The following is a 19,935-nucleotide window of genomic DNA, read 5'->3' as shown; positions in this document are numbered from 1 at the left end:
TGAGAACGACCCCCCCCATCCGTCCGTTCTTAATGGTTGCGCCGCCCGTTCGTGGGGGGGGGGGTTTGTGAGGGGGAGACCCCCGGGATGGGAGCACGAAATTTAGGGGGGAGATCAGCCCAAATTGGGGGAGAGTGGGAGAGGGATCACCCCAAAAATGGGGAGGCTCGGGGGAGACCACCTCAAACATTGGGGGGATTTGGAGGGGAGACCACCCCAAAATTGGGGGAGAGTGGGAGAGAGATCACCCCCAAAATGGGGAGGCTCGGGGGAGACCACCCCAAAAATTGGGGGGGATTTAAAGGGGAGACCACCCCAAAATTGGGGATTTAGAGGGGAGACCACCCCAAAATTGGGGGAGACTGGGAGAGAGACCACCCCCAAAATTGGGAGGCTCAGGGGGGAGACCACCCCAAAAATTGGGGGGGATTTATAGGGGAGACCACCCCCAAAATTGGGGAGCTTAGGGGGGAGACCACCCCAAAATTGGGGAGATTTAGAGGGGAGACCACCCCAAAAATTGGGGGAGAGTGGGAGAGAGATCACCCCCAAAATGGGGAGGCTCGGGGGAGACCACCTCAAAAATTGGGGGGGTTTGGAGGGGAGACCACCCCAAAATTGGGGATTTAGAGGGGAGACCACCCCAAAATTGGGGGATTTGGAGGGGAGACCACCCCAAAAATTGGGGGGATTTGGAGGGGAGATCACCCCAAAATTTGGGGGGGACTCTGAGGAGAGATCACCCCAAAAATTGGGGGAGAGTGGGAGAGAGATCACCCCCAAAATGGGGAGGCTTAGGTGGGGAGACCACCTCAAAAATTGGGGGGATTTGGAGGGGAGACCACCCCAAAAATTGGGAGAGACTGGGAGAGAGATCACCCCCAAAATTGGGAGGCTCAGGGGGGAGACCACCCCAAAAATTGGGGGGATTTAAAGGGGAGACCACCCCAAAATTGGGGATTTAGAGGGGAGACCACCCCAAAATTGGGGGAGACTGGGAGAGAGACCACCCCCAAAATTGGGAGGCTCAGGGGGGAGACCACCCCAAAAATTGGGGGGGATTTATAGGGGAGACCACCCCAAAAATTGGGGGGATTTAGAGGGGAGACCACCTCAAAATTGGGGGGATTTAAAGGGGAGACCACCCCAAAAATTGGGGGAGACTGGGAGAGAGACCCCCCAAAATTGGGGAGCTTAGGGGGGAGACCACCCCAAAATTGGGGGGATTTAGAGGGGAGACCACCCCAAAATTGGGGGGATTTGGAGGGGAGACCACCTCAAAATTGGGGGGATTTAATGGGGAGACCACCCCCAATTTGGGGGAGACTGGGAGAGAGACCACCCCAAAATGGGGAGGCTCAGGGGGGAGACCACCCCAAAAATTGGGGGGATATAGAGGGGAGACCACCCCAAAATTTGGGGAGAGTGGGAGAGAGATCACCCCCAAAATTGGGGAGCTTAGGGGGGAGACCACCCCAAAATTGGGGGGATATAGAGGGGAGACCACCCAAAAATTGGGGGGATTTGGAGGGGAGACCACCTCAAAAATTGGGGGGGATTTGGAGGGGAGACCACCCCAAAAATTGGGGGGATTTAGAGGGGAGATCACCCCAAAATTTGGGGGAGACTGGAAGAGAGACCCCCCCCCAAAATTGGGGGGCTTAGGGGGGAGACCACCCCAAAATTAGGGGGGATTTGGAGGGGAGACCACCCCCAAAATTGGGGGGTCTTAATGGGGAGACCACCCCAAAATTGGGGGGCTTAATGGGGAGACCACCCCCAAAACTGAGGCAGATTTAGAGTGGAGACCACCCCAAAATTGGGGTTTCCCCTCCCAAAACTGGGGTCTCCCCCCAAATCCCCCTCCCCAAATTCCTCAAATCCCCCTCCCCAAATTGGGGTTCCCCCCCCTCAAATTGGGGTCTCCCCTCAAATCCCCCTCCCCAAATTGGGGTTCCCCCCTCCCCGAAATTGGGGTGATCCCCCCTCAAATCCCCCTCCCCAAATTGGGGTTCCCCCCTCCCCAAAATTGGGGTCTCCCCTCAAATCCCCCTCCCCAAATTTGGGGTTCCCCCCTCCCCAAAATTGGGGTCTCCCCTCAAATCCCCCTCCCCAAATTGGGGTCCCCCCCCTCAAATTGGGGTCTCCCCTCAAATCCCCCTCCCCAAATTAGGGGTTCCCCCTCCCCAAAATTGGGGTCTCCCCTCAAATCCCCCTCCCCAAATTTGGGGTTCCCCCTTCCACAAATTGGGGTCTCCCCCCAAATCCCCCTCCCCAAATTTGGGGTTCCCCCCTCCCCAAAATTTGGGATCTCCCCTCAAATCTCCCTCCCCAAATTTGGGGTTCCCCCTTCCACAAATTGGGGTCTCCCCCCAAATCCCCCTCCCCAAATTCCCCCTTTTTTAGAGGGGCGGAGCTTCCAAAAATCCCAATTTTCCCCCCAAACCTCCTTGGATTTTCCCATTTTTTCCTAAATTTTTTTGGGGATATTTTGGGATTTTTTGGATGCCCCCAAATTCCTCATTTTTTTTTTTATTTTCCCGGAGTTCTCGATGTTCTCAGGCACCAAAAAAGCTCCTTTTTATTCCCAAAAAAAATTCCCGGCGGGAGACAAAGATTCTTTTATCCCGGTTTTTTTTTGGGGGGGTTTTGTGGGAAAAGGGGGTTCCCGTGCCCTGGGAAATTCGGGGGGTTTTTGGGGATTTTTGGGAATTTTTTAGGGAATTTTTTGGGGTTTATTTGGGAATTTTTAGGGATTTTTTGGGGTTTTTTTGCGGGATTTTTCTGAGTTGTTTTGGGAGGATTTTTGGGAATTTTCTGGGATATTTAGGGATATTAATGGTGTTTAAAGGGAATTTTTTTGGGGAATTTTTTGGGATTTTTAGGGATTTTTTGGGGTATTTCGGGGTTTTTTGGGGATTTTTTTAGGGAACGTTTTGGGGATTTTTTTGGGATTTTTTTAAGGGTTTTATTTGGGAGAATCTGGGGATTTTTGGGGATTTTAGGGATATTTTTGGGATTCTTGGGGAAGTTTTTGGGGTTTATGTGGGAATTTTTGGGGGTTTTTTGGGGGGATTTTTTGGACATTCTTGAGGATTTCTTAGGGTTTTTTAGGATTTTTTTAGGGGGTTTTTTGGGAGAATTTTTTGGGAATTTTCTGTGATATTTTGGGGGATTTTTGGGGGAATTTTTTGAGGTTTTTTAGGGATTTTTTTGGAGAATTTTGGAGAAAATTTTAGGATTGCTGGGGAATTTTTTGGGAAAATTTTAGGATTTTGGGGATCTTTTGGGCCGTTTTTGGGGATTTTTTTTTTTAGGGTTTTTAGGGATTTTTTTGGGGGTTTTCTGGAATTTGTTTTTGGGATTTTCTTGGGAATTTTTTGTCTTTTCTTGGGATTTTTTTGGGCCAGATTTTCACTTTTCCCACCTGGATTTGTCGCTTCCATCCCAAATTTTGGGATTTCTCCTCCAGGAAAGTGGGAAAATTATCCCAGAAAATCCCCAAAAATTGGGAAAAATATCCCAGAAATCCCAAAATTTAGGAAAAACATCCCTGAAAATCCCAATTTTTGGAAAAAATATCCCAGAAATCCCAAAATTTAGGAAAAATACCCCAAAAAATCCAAATATTTGGGAAAAATATCCCCGAAAATCCCCAAATTTGGGCTCAACATTCCCAAAAATCCCCAAATTTGGCAAAAACATCCCAGAAAATCCCAAATTTCCCCGGGAAATTCCCAGATCCGGAGGAAAATTCCAGGAAATCCCGGGCAGAACTTTGACCCCGAGATCATTCCCAAAATTCTGGGATCGGGAGGTGGAAAAATCCTTTTTTTGGGAGAATTCTTGGAATTTTGGGAATTTTTTGGGGGGATTTGAGTTCTCCAACGGGAAATTTTGGGAGAAAAAGGAGGAAAATTCCAACCCCTCCCCCCAGCTCCGGCGGCTCCGACGTTCCTGGACTTTGGAATCCAGCAGGAAATGCTGAGTCAGGGAAAAAAAATCAGGAATTCCAGGGGGAAAATCGGGAATTCCGGGGAAAATTGGGAATTTTGGGCTGTTTAAAGCCGCAATTTGCAGCTCTGGGTGAGGATTCATCCCCGGAATTTTGGGGATTTTGGGATTTTTGGGATTTTTTGGGATTTTTTGGGGAATTTGGGGTCAATCAGGAACTGCTGAGTCAGGGAATTCCAGAAAAATCGGGAATTCCAGGGGAAAAATTGGGAATTTTTGGGGGGAAATTGGGAATTCCAGGGGAAAATCGGGAATTCCGGGGAAAATTGGGAATTTTGGGGTGTTTAAAGCCGCAATTTGCAGCTCTGGGTGAGGATTCATCCCCGGAATTTTGGGAATTTTGGGATTTTTGGGGAATTTTGGAGTCAAATCAGGAACTGCTGAGTTGGGGAATTCTGGGGAAAATTGGGAATTCCAGGGGAAAATCAGGAATTCTGGGGAAAATTGGGAATTTTCGGGGGTTTAAAGCCGCAATTTGCAGCTCTGAGTGAGGATTCATCCCCGGAATTTTTGGGAATTTTGGGATTTTTGGGATTTTTTGGGAATCTTGGAGGCAAATCAGGAACTGCTGAGTTGGGGAATTCCAGGGGAAAATTGGGAATTCCAGGGGGAAAATTGGGAATTCCGGGGAAAATTGGGAATTTTGGGGGGTTTAAAGCCGGAATTTGCAGCTCTGGGTGAGGATTCATCCCCGGAATATTTGGGAATTTTGGGATTTTGGGGATTTTTTGGGGAAATTTGGGGTCAATCAGGAACTGCTGAGTCAGGGAATTCCAGAAAAATCGGGAATTCCAGGGAAAATCAGGAATTTTTGGGTGTTTAAAGCCGGAATTTCCAGCTCTGGGTGAGGATTCAACCCCAGAATTTTGAGAATTTTGGGGGTTTTTTTTTTTGGAATTTAGGAAATTTAGGGTTATTTTGGGAAATTTTTTTAGAATTTCGGAAATTTTGGGGTTTTTTGGGATTTGTTTTGGAATTTTGGGTCAATCAGCAACTGCTGAGTCAGGGAATTCCAGGGAAAACAATCAGGAATTTTTGGGTGTCCACCATGGAAGGTCTTCGGTTGGGTGGAGAAGTTGTGTCCACCATGGCGAAGAAGTTGGGTCCACCATGGTGGAGAATTTGTGTCCACCATGGTGGAGAAGTTGGGTCCATCATGGCGGAGAAGTTGTGTCCATCATGGTGGAGAATTTGTGTCCACCATGGCGGAGAAGTTGTGTCCATCATGGCGGAGAAGTTGTGTCCATCATGGTGGAGAAGTTGTGTCCACCATGGCGGAGAAGTTGTGTCCATCATGGTGGAGAATTTGTGTCCATCATGGTGGAGAAGTTGGGTCCATCATGGTGGAGAAGTTGGGTCCATCGTGGTGGAGAAGTTGGGTCCATCATGGTGGAGAAGTTGTGTCCATCATGATGAAGAAGTTGTGTCCATCGTGGTGGAGAAGTTGGGTCCATCATGGTGGAGAAGTTGTGTCCATCATGTGGAGAAGTTGGGTCCACCATGTGGAGAAATTGGGTCCATCATGGTGGAGAAGTTGTGTCCACCATGGTGGAGAAGTTGGGTCCATCATGGTGGAGAAGTTGGGTCCATCATGGTGGAGAAGTTGGGTCCACCATGGTGGAGAAGTTGGGTCCACCATGGTGGAAGAGTTGTGTCCATCATGGAGAACCTTTGATTGAGTGGAGAACCTTTGATTGAGTGGAGAAGTTTTGTCCATCATGGTGGAAGAGTTGTGTCCACCATGGAGGGTCTTTGGTTGGGTGGAGAAGCCACGCCAATCACGATGACCTTTGGTTGGGTGGAGAAGTTGTGTCCATCATAGTGACCTTTGGTTGGGTGGAAGAGTTGTGTCCAACATGGTGGAGAAGTTGTGTCCATCATCGTGAAGTTTTGTCCACCATGGTGACCTTTGGTTGGGTGGAAAAGTTGTGTCCATCATGGAGGGTCTTTGATTGGGTGCAGAAGTTGTGTCCACCATGGAAGGTCTTTAATTGGTTGGAAGAGTTGTGTCCACCATGGAGAACATTTGGTTGGGTGAAGAAGTTGTGTCCACCATGGAGAACATTTGGTTGGGTGAAGAAGTTGTGTCCACCATGGAGAACATTTGGTTGGGTGAAGAAGTTGTGTCCACCATGGAGAGTCTTTGGTTGGGTGGAAGTGTTGTGTCCACCATGGAGAACATTTGGTTGGGTGAAGAAGTTGTGTCCACCATGGAGAACATTTGGTTGGGTGAAGAAGTTGTGTCCACCATGGAGAACATTTGGTTGGGTGAAGAAGTTGTGTCCACCATGGAGGGTCTTTGGTTGGGTGGGAGAGTTGTGTCCACCATGGAGAACATTTGGTTGGGTGGAAGAGTTGTGTCCACCATGGAAGGTCTTTGGTTGGGTGGAGAAGTTGTGTCCACCATGGAGGGTGTTTAATTGGTTGGAAGAATTGTGTCCATCATGGAGAGTCTTTGGTTGGTTGGAAGAGTTGTGTCCACCATGGAGGATCTTTGATAGGTTGGAAGAGTTGTGTCGACCATGGAGAACCTTTGATTGGGTGCAAGAGTTGTGTCCACTATGGAAAGTCTTTGGTTGGGTGGAGAAGTTGTGTCCACCATGGAGGCTCTTCGGTTGGGTGGAAGAGTTCTCTCCATCATGGAAAGTCTTTGGTTGGTTGGAAGAGTTGTGTCCACCATGGAAGGTCTTTGGTTGGGTGGACGAGTTGTGTCCATGGTGGTGACCCTTGGCTGGTTGGAAGAGTTGTGTCCACCATGGAGAACCTTTTGTTGGGTGGAGAAGTTGTGTTTATCATGGTGGAGAAATTATGTCCATCATGGTGAAGAAGTTGTGTCCATCATGGAAAGTCTTCGGTTGGGTGGAAGAGTTGCGTCCACCACGGAGAACCTTTGGCTGGTTGGAAGAGTTGCGTCCACCACGGAGGTTCTTTGATTGGTTGGAAGAGTTGCGTCCACCATGGACGGTCTTTAATTGGTTGGAAGAGTTGCTTCCACCACGGAGCTCATCCGGTTGGGTGGAAGAGTTGCGTCCACCATGGAGGTTCTTTGATTGGTTGGAAGAGTTGCTTCCACCATGGAGCTCATCCAGTTGGGTGGAAGAGTTGTGTCCACCACAGAAGGTCTTCTGTTGGGTGGAAGAGTTGTGTCCACCACGGAGAACCTTTGGCTGGTTGGAAGAGTTGTGTCCACCACGGAGGTTCTTTGATTGGTTGGAAGAGTTGCTTCCACCATGGAGCTCATCCGGTTGGGTGGAAGAGTTGCGTCCACCATGGAGGGTCTTTAATTGGTTGGAAGAGTTGCTTCCACCACGGAGCTCATCCAGTTGGGTGGAAGAGTTGTGTCCACCACAGAAGGTCTTTTGTTGGTTGTAAGAGTTGTGTCCACCACGGAGCTCATCCAGTTGGGTGGAAGAGTTGCATCCACCATGGATGTTCTTTGATTGGTTGGAAGAGTTGCGTCCACCACGGAGCTCATCCAGTTGGGTGGAAGAGTTGCGTCCACCATGGAAGGTCTTTTGTTGGTTGGAAGAGTTACTTCCACCACGGAGCTCATCCAGTTGGGTGGAAGAGTTGCTTCCACCATGGAGCTCATCCGGTTGGGTGGAAAAGTTGCGTCCACCACGGAGGTTCTTTGATTGGTTGGAAGAGTTGCATCCACCATGGACGTTCTTTGATTGGTTGGAAGAGTTGCGTCCACCACGGAGGTTCTTTGATTGGTTGGAAGAGTTGTGTCCACCACAGAAGGTCTTTTGTTGGTTTTAAGAGTTGTGTCCACCACGGAGCTCATCCGGTTGGGTGGAAAAGTTGCGTCCACCATGGACGTTCTTTGATTGGTTGGAAGAGTTGCGTCCACCATGGAGGGTCTTTAATTGGTTGGAAGAGTTGCTTCCACCACGGAGCTCATCCGGTTTGGTGGAAGAGTTGCATCCACCACAGAAGGTCTTTTGTTGGTTGGAAGAGTTGCTTCCACCACGGAGCTCATCCAGTTGGGTGGAAAAGTTGCGTCCACCACGGAGCTCATCCAGTTGGGTGGAAGAGTTGTGTCCACCACAGAAGGTCTTTTGTTGGTTGGAAGAGTTGCTTCCACCATGGAGCTCATCCGGTTGGGTGGAAGAGTTGCTTCCACCACGGAGGTTCTTTGATTGGTTGGAAGAGTTGCGTCCACCACGGACGTTCTTTGATTGGTTGGAAGAGTTGCGTCCACCACGGACGTTCTTTGATTGGTTGGAAGAGTTGCGTCCACCACGGAGAACCTTTGGCTGGTTGGAAGAGTTGCGTCCACCACGCAGCTCCTCCGTCTGCGTGGACGACCCTCTCCATCCCCGCCACCTCCTCACCCACCTTCTCCTCTGCCTGTCTCTCCTCAGGGCGACGCCTGGGCCGCCCGTCGCCGCCGCCCGCCGCGGCCTTCTGAAGCCGCGCCGGCGCTCCCGGCATGGCCGCGCCGCGCCTGCGCTGAGAGCCGTCCCCGTCCGACGCCGCGCCGCGGCCGCCATGCTGCGACCATGATGATGGCCCGCAAGCAAGATGGCCGCGCGCCCACCTACAACGTCAGCGTGGTGGGGCTCTCGGGCACCGAGAAGGAGAAAGGCCAATGCGGCGTCGGCAAATCTTGCCTTTGCAACCGCTTCGTGCGGCCCGGCGCCGACGACTTCCACTTGGAGCACACCTCGGTGCTCAGCACCAGTGACTTCGGGGGCAGGGTGGTCAACAATGACCACTTCCTCTACTGGGGCGAGGTGGCGCGGCCGCTGGAGGAGTGCGCCGAGTGCCGCATCCACGTGGTGGAGCAGACGGAGTTCATCGACGACCAGACCTTCCAACCTCACCGCAGCACGGCCTTGCAACCCTACGTCAAGAGGGCGGCAGCCACCAAGCTGGCGTCGGCCGAGAAGTTGATGTACTTCTGCACCGACCAGCTGGGCTTGGAGCAGGACTTCGAGCAGAAGCAGATGCCCGACGGCAAGCTGCCCGTGGACGGTTTCTTGCTCTGCGTCGACGTCAGCCGCGGCATGAACCGCAACTTCGACGAGCAGCTCAAGTTCGTCTCCAACCTCTACAACCAGCTGGCCAAAACCAAGAAACCCGTGGTGGTGGTGCTGACCAAGTGCGACGAGGGCGTGGAGCGTTACATCCGCGACGCCCACGCCTTCGCCTTGGGCAAGAAGAACCTGCAGGTGGTGGAGACCTCGGCGCGCTCCAACGTCAACGTGGAGCTGGCTTTCGGCACTTTGGTGCAGCTCTTGGACAAGAGCCGCGGCAAAGCCAAGATCGTCCCCTACTTCGAGGCGCTCAAGCAGCAGAGCCAGCAGATCGCCGCCGCCAAGGACCGCTACGAGTGGCTGGTGGGCCGCGTGGTCAAGAGCCACCACGAGGCGTGGCCGGACGTCAGCCGCCGCATGCGGTCGGCGCCCGAGTACCAAGATTACGTCTACTTGGAGGGCACCCAAAAAGCCAAGAAGCTCTTCGCGCAGCACGCGCAACGCCTCAAGCGGGAGCACGTCGAGCGGCGCCGCCGCGCCTACCTGGCGCTGCTGCCGCAGGCGCTGGACGCCCTCGTGCCGGATTTGGACGAGATCGACCGCCTGAGCCGCGCCAAAGCCGAGAAGCTGCTGGAGGCCAAACCCGACTTCCTCAAGTGGTTCGTGGTGCTGGAGGAGACGCCGTGGGACGCCACCGACCACGTCGACGACGCCGACGGCGAGCGCATCCCCTTCGACCTGCTGGAGACGCCGGCGGGCGAGCAGCTCTACGAGGCCCACCTGGAGAAGCTGCGCGCCGAACGGAAGCGCGCCGAGATGAGGAGGGCGTTCCTCGACAACCTGGAGAGCTCGCCCTTCGTCACGCCCGGCAAACCTTGGGAGGAAGCGCGCAGCTTCATCATGAACGAGGACTTCTACCTCTGGCTGGACGAGTCGGTCTACGTGGACATCTACGGCAAGCACCAGAAGCGCCTGATCGACAAAGCCAAGGAGGACTTCCAGGAGCTGCTCTTGGAGTACTCGGAGCTCTTCTACGAGCTGGAGTTGGACGCCAAACCCAGCAAGGAGAAGATGGGCGTCATCCAGGAGGTGCTGGGCGAAGAGCAGAGGTTCAAGGCGCTGCAGAAGCTCCAGGCCGAGCGCGACGCCTTGGTCCTCAAGCACATCCACTTCGTCTACCACCCCACCAAGGAGACGTGCCCCGGCTGCGCCGCCTGCGTCGACGCCCGCGTGGAGCAGCTGCTGGCCTCGCGCTTCGCCCGGCCGGCCGAGCGGCAGCGCCGCGCCGACGCCGACGCCGACCGCATCAACCTGGTCATCCTGGGCAAGGACGGCTTGGCGCGCGAGCTGGCCAACGAGATCCGCGCCCTCTGTGCCGACGACGACAAGTACGTCATCGAGGGCAAGGTCTACGAGTTGGCCTTGAGGCCCATCGAGGGCAACGTGCGGCTGCCGGTCAACGCCTTCCAGACGCCCACCTTCCAACCGCACGGCTGCCTGTGCCTCTACAACTCCAAGGAGTCGCTGTCCTACGTGGTGGAGAGCGTGGAGAAGAGCCGCGAGTCGGGCGCCGGCCGCCGCGACGGCCACGCCGCGCCGCCGCTGCCCTTGGCCTTGGCTTTGGTCAACAAGCGCGGCGGCGGCGACGGCGGCGGCGAGACGCTGCAGAGCCTGATCCAGCAGGGCCAGCGCATCGCCGGCAAGCTCCGCTGCGTCTTCCTGGACCCGGCGTCGGCCGGCGTCGGCTACGGCCGCACCGTCAACGAGAAGCAGATCGGCCAAGTCCTCAAGGGGCTGCTGGACGCCAAGCGCAACCTCAACGCCGCGCCGGCGCCGGGCCCCCGCGAGGCGTCGGACGGCGCCGAGCTGCGCCTGGCGGCGTGCCTGATGTGCGGCGACCCGGTGAGCGCCGACGAGGTGCTGCTGCCCATCCTGCAGGCGCAGCCGTGCCGGCCGGCGCCGGGCGGCGGCGCCGCGGTGCTGCTGGAGGCGGCGGTGGGCGCGCAGCGCCGGCGGGTGGAGCTGTCGCTGCTGTCGTACCACGCCTCCTTCGGCACGCGCAAGAGCCGCCCGGCGCACGGCTACATCGTCTTCTACGCCGCGCGGCGCCGGGCCTCGCTGGCCACGCTGCGCGCCTTCCTCGCCGACGTGCCCGACGTCGTGCCGGTGCAGCTGGTGGCCCTGGCCGACGGCGCGGGCGACGCGCCGGACGACGAGGTGAGCCGCGAGCAGCTGGCCGAGGGCGAGGAGATCGCGCAGGAAATCGAGGCGCGCTTCGCCGCCTTGCCGCGCGGCCGCGCCGGGCTGGACGTCTTCCAAGCCTTCTTCAAGGACGCCTTGGAGAAGAAGAGCGCCGTGGAGGCGGCGCACCTCTACGACAACGCCGGCGACGACGCCTTCGGCTCGCCGCGCGCCGCCTCGCCGCTCTGCAACTCCAACGCCGCCGACTCCGAGGAGGACGCCGAGGCGCCGCCGGGCGCCGGCCCGTTCCGCGAGGAGTCGGCCAAACTCTGCGCCGAACCCGACGCCGGCGACGCCTTCGCCAGGCCGCCGGGCAAACCCAAAGCGCCGCCGCCCTTCGAGGCGGCCGATCCCCGCGACGCCCGCCGGCGCTCGGCGGCGGCGCCCGACGCCTTCGACCCTTCGGATTACGCCGAGCCCATGGACGCCGTGGCGGCCAAGCCGCGCGGCGAGGAGGAGAACATCTACTCGGTTCCTCACGACAGCACGCAGGGCAAGATCATCACCGTGCGCAACATCAACAAGGCGCCGTCCAACGGCGGCAGCGGCAACGGCTCCGACAGCGAGGCCGATGGCGGCTCCTTGGAGCGGCGCGGCCGCGCGGCGCCGGCCAACGCCGCCGCGGCGCGGCTCTACCGGGCGCGGTGCGCGCGGCTCGGCCGCTTCGCCGCCTACCGGCCCGGCCTGGGCGTCGGCAGCGACGACGAGGCGGGCGCGGCGAGGAAGAAGGACGAAGATGGCGGCGGCGGCCACGGCGGTTACAAGGGCGACAACGCCGGCGCCGCCTACGAGGCGGCCGACGGAGAAGATCCGCGCCGCAGGAACATCCTGAGGAGCCTCCGGAGGACCACCAAGGTGGGGTTTGGGAAGGGGGGTGAAGGTCGGGGTGGGGTGGGGTGGTGCAGGGGTCAGTGGAGGATCTCGGGAACTTCAGGAGGACACCAAGGTGGGGTTTGGGGGGAGGATCTCGGGAACTTCAGGAGGACTCCAAGGTGGGGTTTGGGGGGAGGATCTCAGGAACTTCAGGAGGACACCAAGGTGGGGTTTGGGGGGAGGATCTCAGGAACTTCAGGAGGACACCAAGGTGGGGCTTGGAGGGGGAGTTTTTGGGCGGTGAAGGTCAAGGAGGGGTGGGATGGTCCAGGGGTCAGTGGAGGATCTCGGGAACTTCAGGAGGACACCAAGGTGGGGTTTGGGGGGAGGATCTCGGGAACTTCAGGAGGACACCAAGGTGGGGTTTGGGGGGAGGATCTCAGGAACTTCAGGAGGACTCCAAGGGGGGGTTTGGAGGGGGAGTTTTGGGGGTGTGAAGGTCAAAGTGGGGTGGGATGGTCCCGGGGTCAGTGGAGGATCTCAGGAACTTCAGGAGGACACCAAGGTGGGGTTTGGGGGGAGGATCTCGGGAACTTCAGGAGGACACCAAGGTGGGGTTTGGGGGGGTCATCTTGGGGTGATGGTCAAGGTCAAGGAGGGATGGGAATGCTGGAATGTCCCAGTGGTCATCGCAGGGGTCAGTGGAGGATCTCGGGAACTTCAGGAGGACACCAAGGTGGGGTTTGGGGGGAGGATCTCAAGAACTTCAGGAGGAAACCAAGGTGGGGTTTGGGAAGGGGGGTGAAGGTCAGGGTGGGGTGGGGTGGTCCAGGGGTCAGTGGAGGATCTCAGAAACTTCAGGAGGACACCAAGGTGGGGTTTGGGAGGTGGGGGTTTGGGGGGGTGAAGGTCAGGGTGGGGTGGGGTGGTGCAGGGGTCAGTGGAGGATCTCGGGAACTTCAGGAGGTCACCAAGGTGGGGTTTGGGGGGAGGATCTCAAGAACTTCAGGAGGACACCAAGGTGGGGTTTGGGGGGAGGATCTCAGGAACTTCAGGAGGACACCAAGATGGGGTTTGGGGGGAGGATCTCAAGAACTTCAGGAGGACACCAAGGTGGGGCTTGGAGGGGGAGTTTTTGGGCGGTGAAGGTCAAGGAGGGGTGGGATGGTCCAGGGGTCAGTGGAGGATCTCGGGAACTTCAGGAGGACACCAAGGTGGGGTTTGGGAGGGGGAGGATCTCAGGAACTTCAGGAGGACACCAAGGTGGGGTTTGGGAGGGGGAGGATCTCAGGAACTTCAGGAGGACACCAAGGTGGGGTTTGGGGGGAGGATCTCAGGAACTTCAGGACACCAAGGTGGGGTTTGGGGGGAGGATCTCAGGAACTTCAGGAGGACACCAAGGTGGGGTTTGGGGGGAGGATCTCAGGAACTTCAGGAGGACACCAAGGTGGGGCTTGGGGTGATTTTGGGGTGATGGTCAAGGTCAAGGTGGGATGGGAATGGTGGAACATCTCAATGGTCACCACAGTGGTCAGTGGAGGATCTCAGGAACTTCAGGAGGACACCAAGGTGAGGCTGGGACGGATTTTTCCCAGAATTCCATGGATTTTCCCCTGATTTTTCCATGGAATTCCCTGGATTTTTTTTCCAGGATTTTTTCCTGGATTTCCCCACGGATTTTCCCAGATTTTCCCCAGATTTTTCCATGGATTTTCCCTGGATTTTCCCCTGATTTCCCCCCTGATTTTCCCGGATTTTTCCTGGATTTTTTTCTGGAATTCTGGGGTTTTCCCATGGATTTTCCTGGATTTTCCCATTTTTTTCATGATTTTTCCAGGAATTTTTCCTGGATTTTCCCCTGATTTCCCCCCTGATTTTTCCTGGATTTTTTTCTGGAATTCTGGGATTTTTCCATGGATTTTCCTGGATTTTCCCCTGTTTTTTTCCTGAGTTTTCCAGGAATTTTTCCTGGATTTTCCTCTGATTTCCCCTGATTTTTCCTGGATTTTTTCTGGAATTCTGGGATTTTTCCATGGATTTTCCTGGATTTTTCTAGGATTTCTCCATTTTTTTCATGAGTTTTCCAGGAATTTTTCCTGGATTTTCCCCTGATTTTTCCCCTGATTTTCCCGGATTTTTCCTGGATTTTTTCTGGAATTCTGGGATTTTTCCAGGAATTTTTCCCAGGATTTTCCCTCTGTTTTCTTTCTCTTTCCCCTTAAACTCTTGGGATTTTTCCATGGATTTTTCTAGGGATTTTCCCCAGATTTTTCCATGGATTTTCCCAGGAATTTCAGGGGTTTATTCCATGGATTTTCCCTGGAATTCTGGGGATTTTTCCATGGATTCTTCTGGGGATTTTTTCCCTGATTCTTCCCTGATTCCCCTGTTGTTTCCCCTCTCTTTCCCCTTAAATTCTCGGGATTTTTCCAGGGATTTTTCCAGGGATTTTCCATGGATTTTTCCAGGAATGTTTCACTGATTTTTCCATGGATTTTCCCATGGATTTTTCTCTGGAATTCCAGGGTTTTTTTTCCCTCTGTTTCCCCTGTAACTCCTGGGATTTTTCCAGGGATTTTTCCATGGATTTTTGCAGGGATTTTCCACGGATTTTTCCAGGAATGTTTCACTGATTTTTCCATGGATTTTCCCATGGATTTTTCTCTGGAATTCCAAGGTTTTTTTCCCCTGATTTTCCCCTGTAACTCCTGGGATTTTTCCAGGGATTTTCCATGGATTTTTCCAGGGATTTTTCCATGGATTTTTCCAGGAATGTTTCACTGATTTTTCCATGGATTTTCCCATAGATTTTCTCTGGAATTTCAAGGTTTTTTCCCCCTGATTTTCCCCTGTAACTCCCTGTTTTTTTCCCCGATTTTCCCCCAATTTTCTTCGTATTTTCCCGGGAATTTCCCCGCAGGTTTCCCAGGAATTTCCCCATGGATTTCCCATGGATTTTCCCCGTTTTTCCCGCAGAAGCCGAAGGCGAAGGCGCGCCCGTCCCTCTCCAAGGCCCCGTGGGAGAGCAGCTACTTCGGGGTGCCCCTGGCCAGCGTGGTCAGCCCCGAGCGGCCCATCCCCGTCTTCATCGAGCGCTGCATCCAGTACATCGAGGCCACCGGTCGGAAAATCGGGAATTCCGGGAAAATTCGGGAATTTGGGGAATTTTGGGGGATTTTTTCTGAATTTTTGGAGGGGTTTTGGGGGTTTTTTTGGCATTTTTTGGGATTTTTTGGGATTTTTTTTGCAATTTTTGGGAATTTTTTGGGTACATCGAGGCCACCGGTCAGAAATTCGGGAATTCTGGGAATTTCAGGAATTTTTGGGAATTTTTGGGGGTTTTTTGGGGGCATTTTATGGGTTTTTTGGGGCATTTTTTGTGATTTTTTTTTGCTATTTTTGGGGATTTTTTGGGGTTATTTTTTGGGTACATCGAGGCCACCGGTCGGAAAATCGGGAATTCCGGGAAAATTCGGGAATTTGGGGAATTTTGGGGGATTTTTGGAGGGGTTTTTGGGGGGTTTCTTGGCATTTTTTGGGATTTTTTTGCAGTTTTTTTGGTACATCGATGCCACCGGTCAGAAATTCGGGAATTCTGGGAAAATTCGGGAATTTGGGGAATTTTTGGGAATTTTTTCTGAATTTTTGGAGGGGTTTTGGGGGTTTTTTTGGCATTTTTTGGGATTTTTTTGCAATTTTTTGGAATTTTTTGGGGTTATTTTTTGGGTACATCGAGGCCACCGGTCGGAAAATCAGGAATTCCGGGAAAATTCGGGAATTTGGGGAATTTTTTGGGGATTTTTGGAGGGGTTTTGGGGGGTTTCTTGGCATTTTTTGGGATTTTTTTGCAATTTTTTAGGGATTTTTTGGGATTTTTTTTTGCAGTTTTTTGGGTACATCGAGGCCACCGGTCGGAAAATCGGGAATTCTGGGAAAATTCGGGAATTTGGGGAATTTTGGGGGATTTTTGGAGGGGTTTTGGGGGTTTTTTTGGCATTTTTTGGGATTTTTTTGCAATTTTTTAGGGATTTTTTGAGAATTTTTTGGGTACATCGATGCCACCGGTCAGAAATTCGGGAATTCTGGGAATGCCGGGAATTTTTGGGAATTTTTTGGGATTTTTTGGGGTTTTTTGGGCATTTTTTGGGATTTTTTTGCAATTGTTTGGAATTTTTTTGGGTTATTTTTTGGGTACTTCGAGGCCACCGGTCAGAAATTCGGGAATTCTGGGAAAATCTGGGAATTTTGGGAATTTTTGGGGATTTTTGGAGGGGTTTTTGAGGGGTTTTGGGGGGTTTCTTGGCATTTTTTGGGATTTTTTTGCAATTTTTTAGGGATTTTTGGGGATTTTTTTTTGCAGTTTTTTGGGTACATCGAGGTCACCGGTCGGAAAATCGGGAATTCCGGGAAAATTCGGGAATTTGGGGAATTTTTGGGGATTTTTGGAGGGGTTTTGGGGGGTTTCTTGGCATTTTTTGGGATTTTTTTGCAATTTTTTAGGGATTTTTTGGGATTTTTTTTGCAATTTTTGGGAATTTTTTGGGTACATCGAGGCCACCGGTCAGAAATTCGGGAATTCTGGGAATGCCGGAAATTTGGGGAATTTTTGGGAATTTTTTCTGAATTTTTAGAGGGGTTTTGGGGGGTTTCTTGGCATTTTTTGGGATTTTTTTGCAATTTTTTAGGAATTTTTTGAGATTTTTTTGGAATTTTTTGGGTACATCGAGGCCACCGGTCGGAAACTCGGGAATTCCGGGAAAATTCGGGAATTTGGGGAATTTTTGGAGATTTTTGGAGGGGTTTTTGAGGGGTTTTGGGGGTTTTTTTGGCATTTTTTGGGATTTTTTTGCAATTTTTTAGGGATTTTTTGGGATTTTTTTGGAATTTTTTGGGTACATTGATGCCACCGGTCAGAAATTTGGGAATTCTGGGAATGCTGGGAATTTGGGGAATTTTTGGGAATTTTTTCTGAATTTTTGGAGGGGTTTTGGGGGGTTTCTTGGCATTTTTTGGGATTTTTTTGCAATTTTTTAGGGATTTTTGGGGATTTTTTTTTACAATTTTTGGGAATTTTTTGGGTACATCGAGGCCACCGGTCGGAAAATCGGGAATTCCGGGAAAATTCGGGAATTTGGGGAATTTTTGGAGGGGTTTTGAGGGGTTTCTTGGCATTTTTTGGGATTTTTTTGCAATTTTTTAGGGATTTTTGGGGATTTTTTTTTACAATTTTTGGGAATTTTTTGGGTACATCGAGGCCACCGGTCGGAAAATCGGGAATTCCGGGAAAATTCGGGAATTTGGGGAATTTAGGGAATTTTTGGGGATTTTTTCTGAAGTTTTGGAGGGGTTTTGGGGGTTTTTTTGGCATTTTTTGGGATTTTTTTGCAATTTTTTAGGGATTTTTTGAGATTTTTTTGGAATTTTTTGGGGACATCGAGGCCACCGGTCGGAAACTCGGGAATTCCGGGAAAATTCGGGAATTTGGGGAATCTTTGGGGATTTTTGGAGGGGTTTTGGGGGGTTTCTTGGCATTTTTTGGGATTTTTTTGCAATTTTTGGGAATTTTTTGGGGTTATTTTTTGGGTACATTGAGGCCACCGGTCGGAAATTCGGGAATTCTGGCAATTCTGGGAATTTTTTGGGATTTTTTTGGGGGTTTCTTGGCATTTTATGGGGGTTTTTGGGGCATTTTTAAGGATTTTTTGCAATTTTGGGGAATTTTTTGGGGTTATTTTTTGGGTACATCGAGGCCACAGGTCAGAAATTCGGGAATTTGGGAATTTTGGGAATTTCGGTAATTTTAGGAATTTTTTTGGAATTTTTGGAGGGGTTTTTGAGGGGTTTTGGGGTTTTTTTTGGGCATTTTTAGGGAATTTTTTTTTTAATTTTTTTGTTTCAGGGGCTGTTCTTTTTTGGGAAAAATCCCCCAAAAATCAGAATTTTTTCCCAAAAAATCCCCCCAAAAATCAGAATTTTCCCCAAAAATCCCCCCAAAAATCAGAATTTTTTCCCAAAAAATCCCCACAAAAATCAGAATTTTTTCCCAAAAATCCTCCCAAAAATCAGATTTTTCCCCCCAAAAATCCAAATTTTTTTTGTTTTCCCCCCCAAAATCCCCGCTGAGCTTGGGAGGACCCCAGGAAGCGGCAGAAATGGGTGGAAAAAAGCCAAAATTGGGATTTTTCACCTTTTTTTTGTGTTTCAGGGCTGAGCACGGAGGGGATTTATCGCGTCAGCGGCAACAAGTCGGAGATGGAGAGTCTGCAGCGCCAGTTCGACCAGGGTGAGCCCCAAAAACACCCAAAAACACCCCAAAAATCACCAAAATACACCCAAAAAAATTTAAACATTTATAAAAATTAAAAATAAATAAAAATCCCTGAAAAAATCCCAAAAAAATCCCAAAAATCACTAAAAAAATCCCAAAAAAAATCACTAAAGAAAAATCACTAAAGAAAAATCATTAAAAAATCACAAAAAAAAAAAAATTAAAAGTCATTAAAAATTAAAAAAATTCACAAAAAAAGCGCAAAAAAAAAATTCCACCAAAATCACCAAAAAATTCACGAAAAAACCCACCAAAAACCCCCAAAAATCTGAAAAAAAATCAGAAAAAATCCCTGCGGCGCCAGTTCGACCAGGGTGAGCCCCAAAAACACCCCAAAAATCACCAAAATGCACCCAAAAAAATTTAAACATTTTTAAAAATTAAAAATAAATAAAAATCCCTGAAAAAATCCCCAAATAATCCCAAAAATCACAAAAAAATCACAAAAAAAACACTAAAGAAAAATCATAAAAAATCACAAAAAAAAAATATTTAGAAGTCATTAAAAATTCAAAAAATTCACAAAAAAACCACAAAAAATTGTTCAAAAAATCTACAAAAATCACCAAAGGGTTCACGAAAAAAATCACCAAAAAATTCATGAAAAAAAACCACCAAAGAGTCACGAAAAAAATCACAAAAAAACCCCCAAAAATAATCAAAAAAATGCAAAAAAATTTTAAAAATTAAAAAAAAATTAAATCACAAAAAAATCCCCCAAAAAACCTGAAAAAATGCCAAAAAATCACAAAAGATTCTACAAAATAAAAAAAAAATAAAAATACTTTAAAAAAAATTAATCAAAAATTTAAAAAAAAATCCCAAAAATTCACCAAAAATCCACAAGAACTACAAAAAAAGGAAAAAAATTCCAAATTTTGGCTCAAAAATTCCAAATTTTGTCACAAAAATTCCAGATTTTTTTGCCAAAATTCCCATTTTTTCACCCCAATTTTTTTCTGGGAATGTTGGGATGTGATTCCCACTTTTCCTGCCCCAAATCCCAGAGAATTCCAGGGATTTTTGGGGCAAAAATTCCGAATTTTGGTGCAAAAATTCCAAATTTTGTCGCAAAACTTCCAAATTTTGTCGCAAAACTTCTGGATTTTTTGCCAAAATTCCCATCTTTTCACCCCAATTTTTTCTGGGAATTTTCCCCAATCCCAGGGAATGTTGGGATGTGATTCCCACTTTTCCTATCCCATAATCCCAGAGAATTCCAGAAATTTTTGGGTCAAAAATTCTGGATTTTGGCACAAAAAATCGGAATTTTAGCGAAAAAAATCCGAATTTTTGCGTAAAAACTCCGTTTTTTTGGCCAAAATTCTCGTTTTTTCACCCCATGTTTTTCTGGGAATTTTCCCCAATCCAAGGAATTTTGGGATGAGATTCCCACTTTTCCTGCCCCAAAATCCCACAGAATCCCAGGGATTTTTGTGTCAAAAATTCAGATTTTTAGGGGAAAAAATTCACATTTTTCTCACAAAAACTCCGTTTTTTTGGCCGAAATTCCCGTTTTTTCACCCCGATTTTTTTCTGGGAACGTCGGGACGCGAT

At 50.4% G+C, this 19,935-nt stretch overlaps 1 protein-coding gene across 5 annotated transcripts in view; it reads left to right on the top strand.

Annotated features, from left to right (window-relative positions):
* Positions 1-19,935, top strand: part of ARHGAP35 (Rho GTPase activating protein 35) — a 35,555-nt gene that overhangs the window by 511 nt on the left and 15,109 nt on the right. For all 5 annotated transcript variants that reach the window (XR_014950839.1, XR_014950841.1, XR_014950842.1 and 2 more), the window contains exons 2-4: positions 8,382-12,092; positions 15,027-15,171; positions 18,256-18,333. Coding sequence is in view for 1 of the 5 variants with exons in the window: in XM_085564656.1 (XP_085420782.1) it covers positions 8,520-12,092; positions 15,027-15,171; positions 18,256-18,333 (3,796 nt within the window). In the remaining 4 variants the exon portion in view is untranslated. The remainder of the gene's footprint in view (positions 1-8,381; positions 12,093-15,026; positions 15,172-18,255; positions 18,334-19,935) is intronic.

This window comes from Lonchura striata, chromosome 34 (genome assembly GCF_050655825.1).
Source record: "Lonchura striata isolate lonStrDom1 chromosome 34, ASM5065582v1, whole genome shotgun sequence".
Taxonomy (NCBI): Eukaryota; Metazoa; Chordata; class Aves; order Passeriformes; family Estrildidae; genus Lonchura; species Lonchura striata.
Note: the sequence above shows the minus strand (reverse complement) of the source record. Positions and strands in the feature narration are given on the sequence as shown.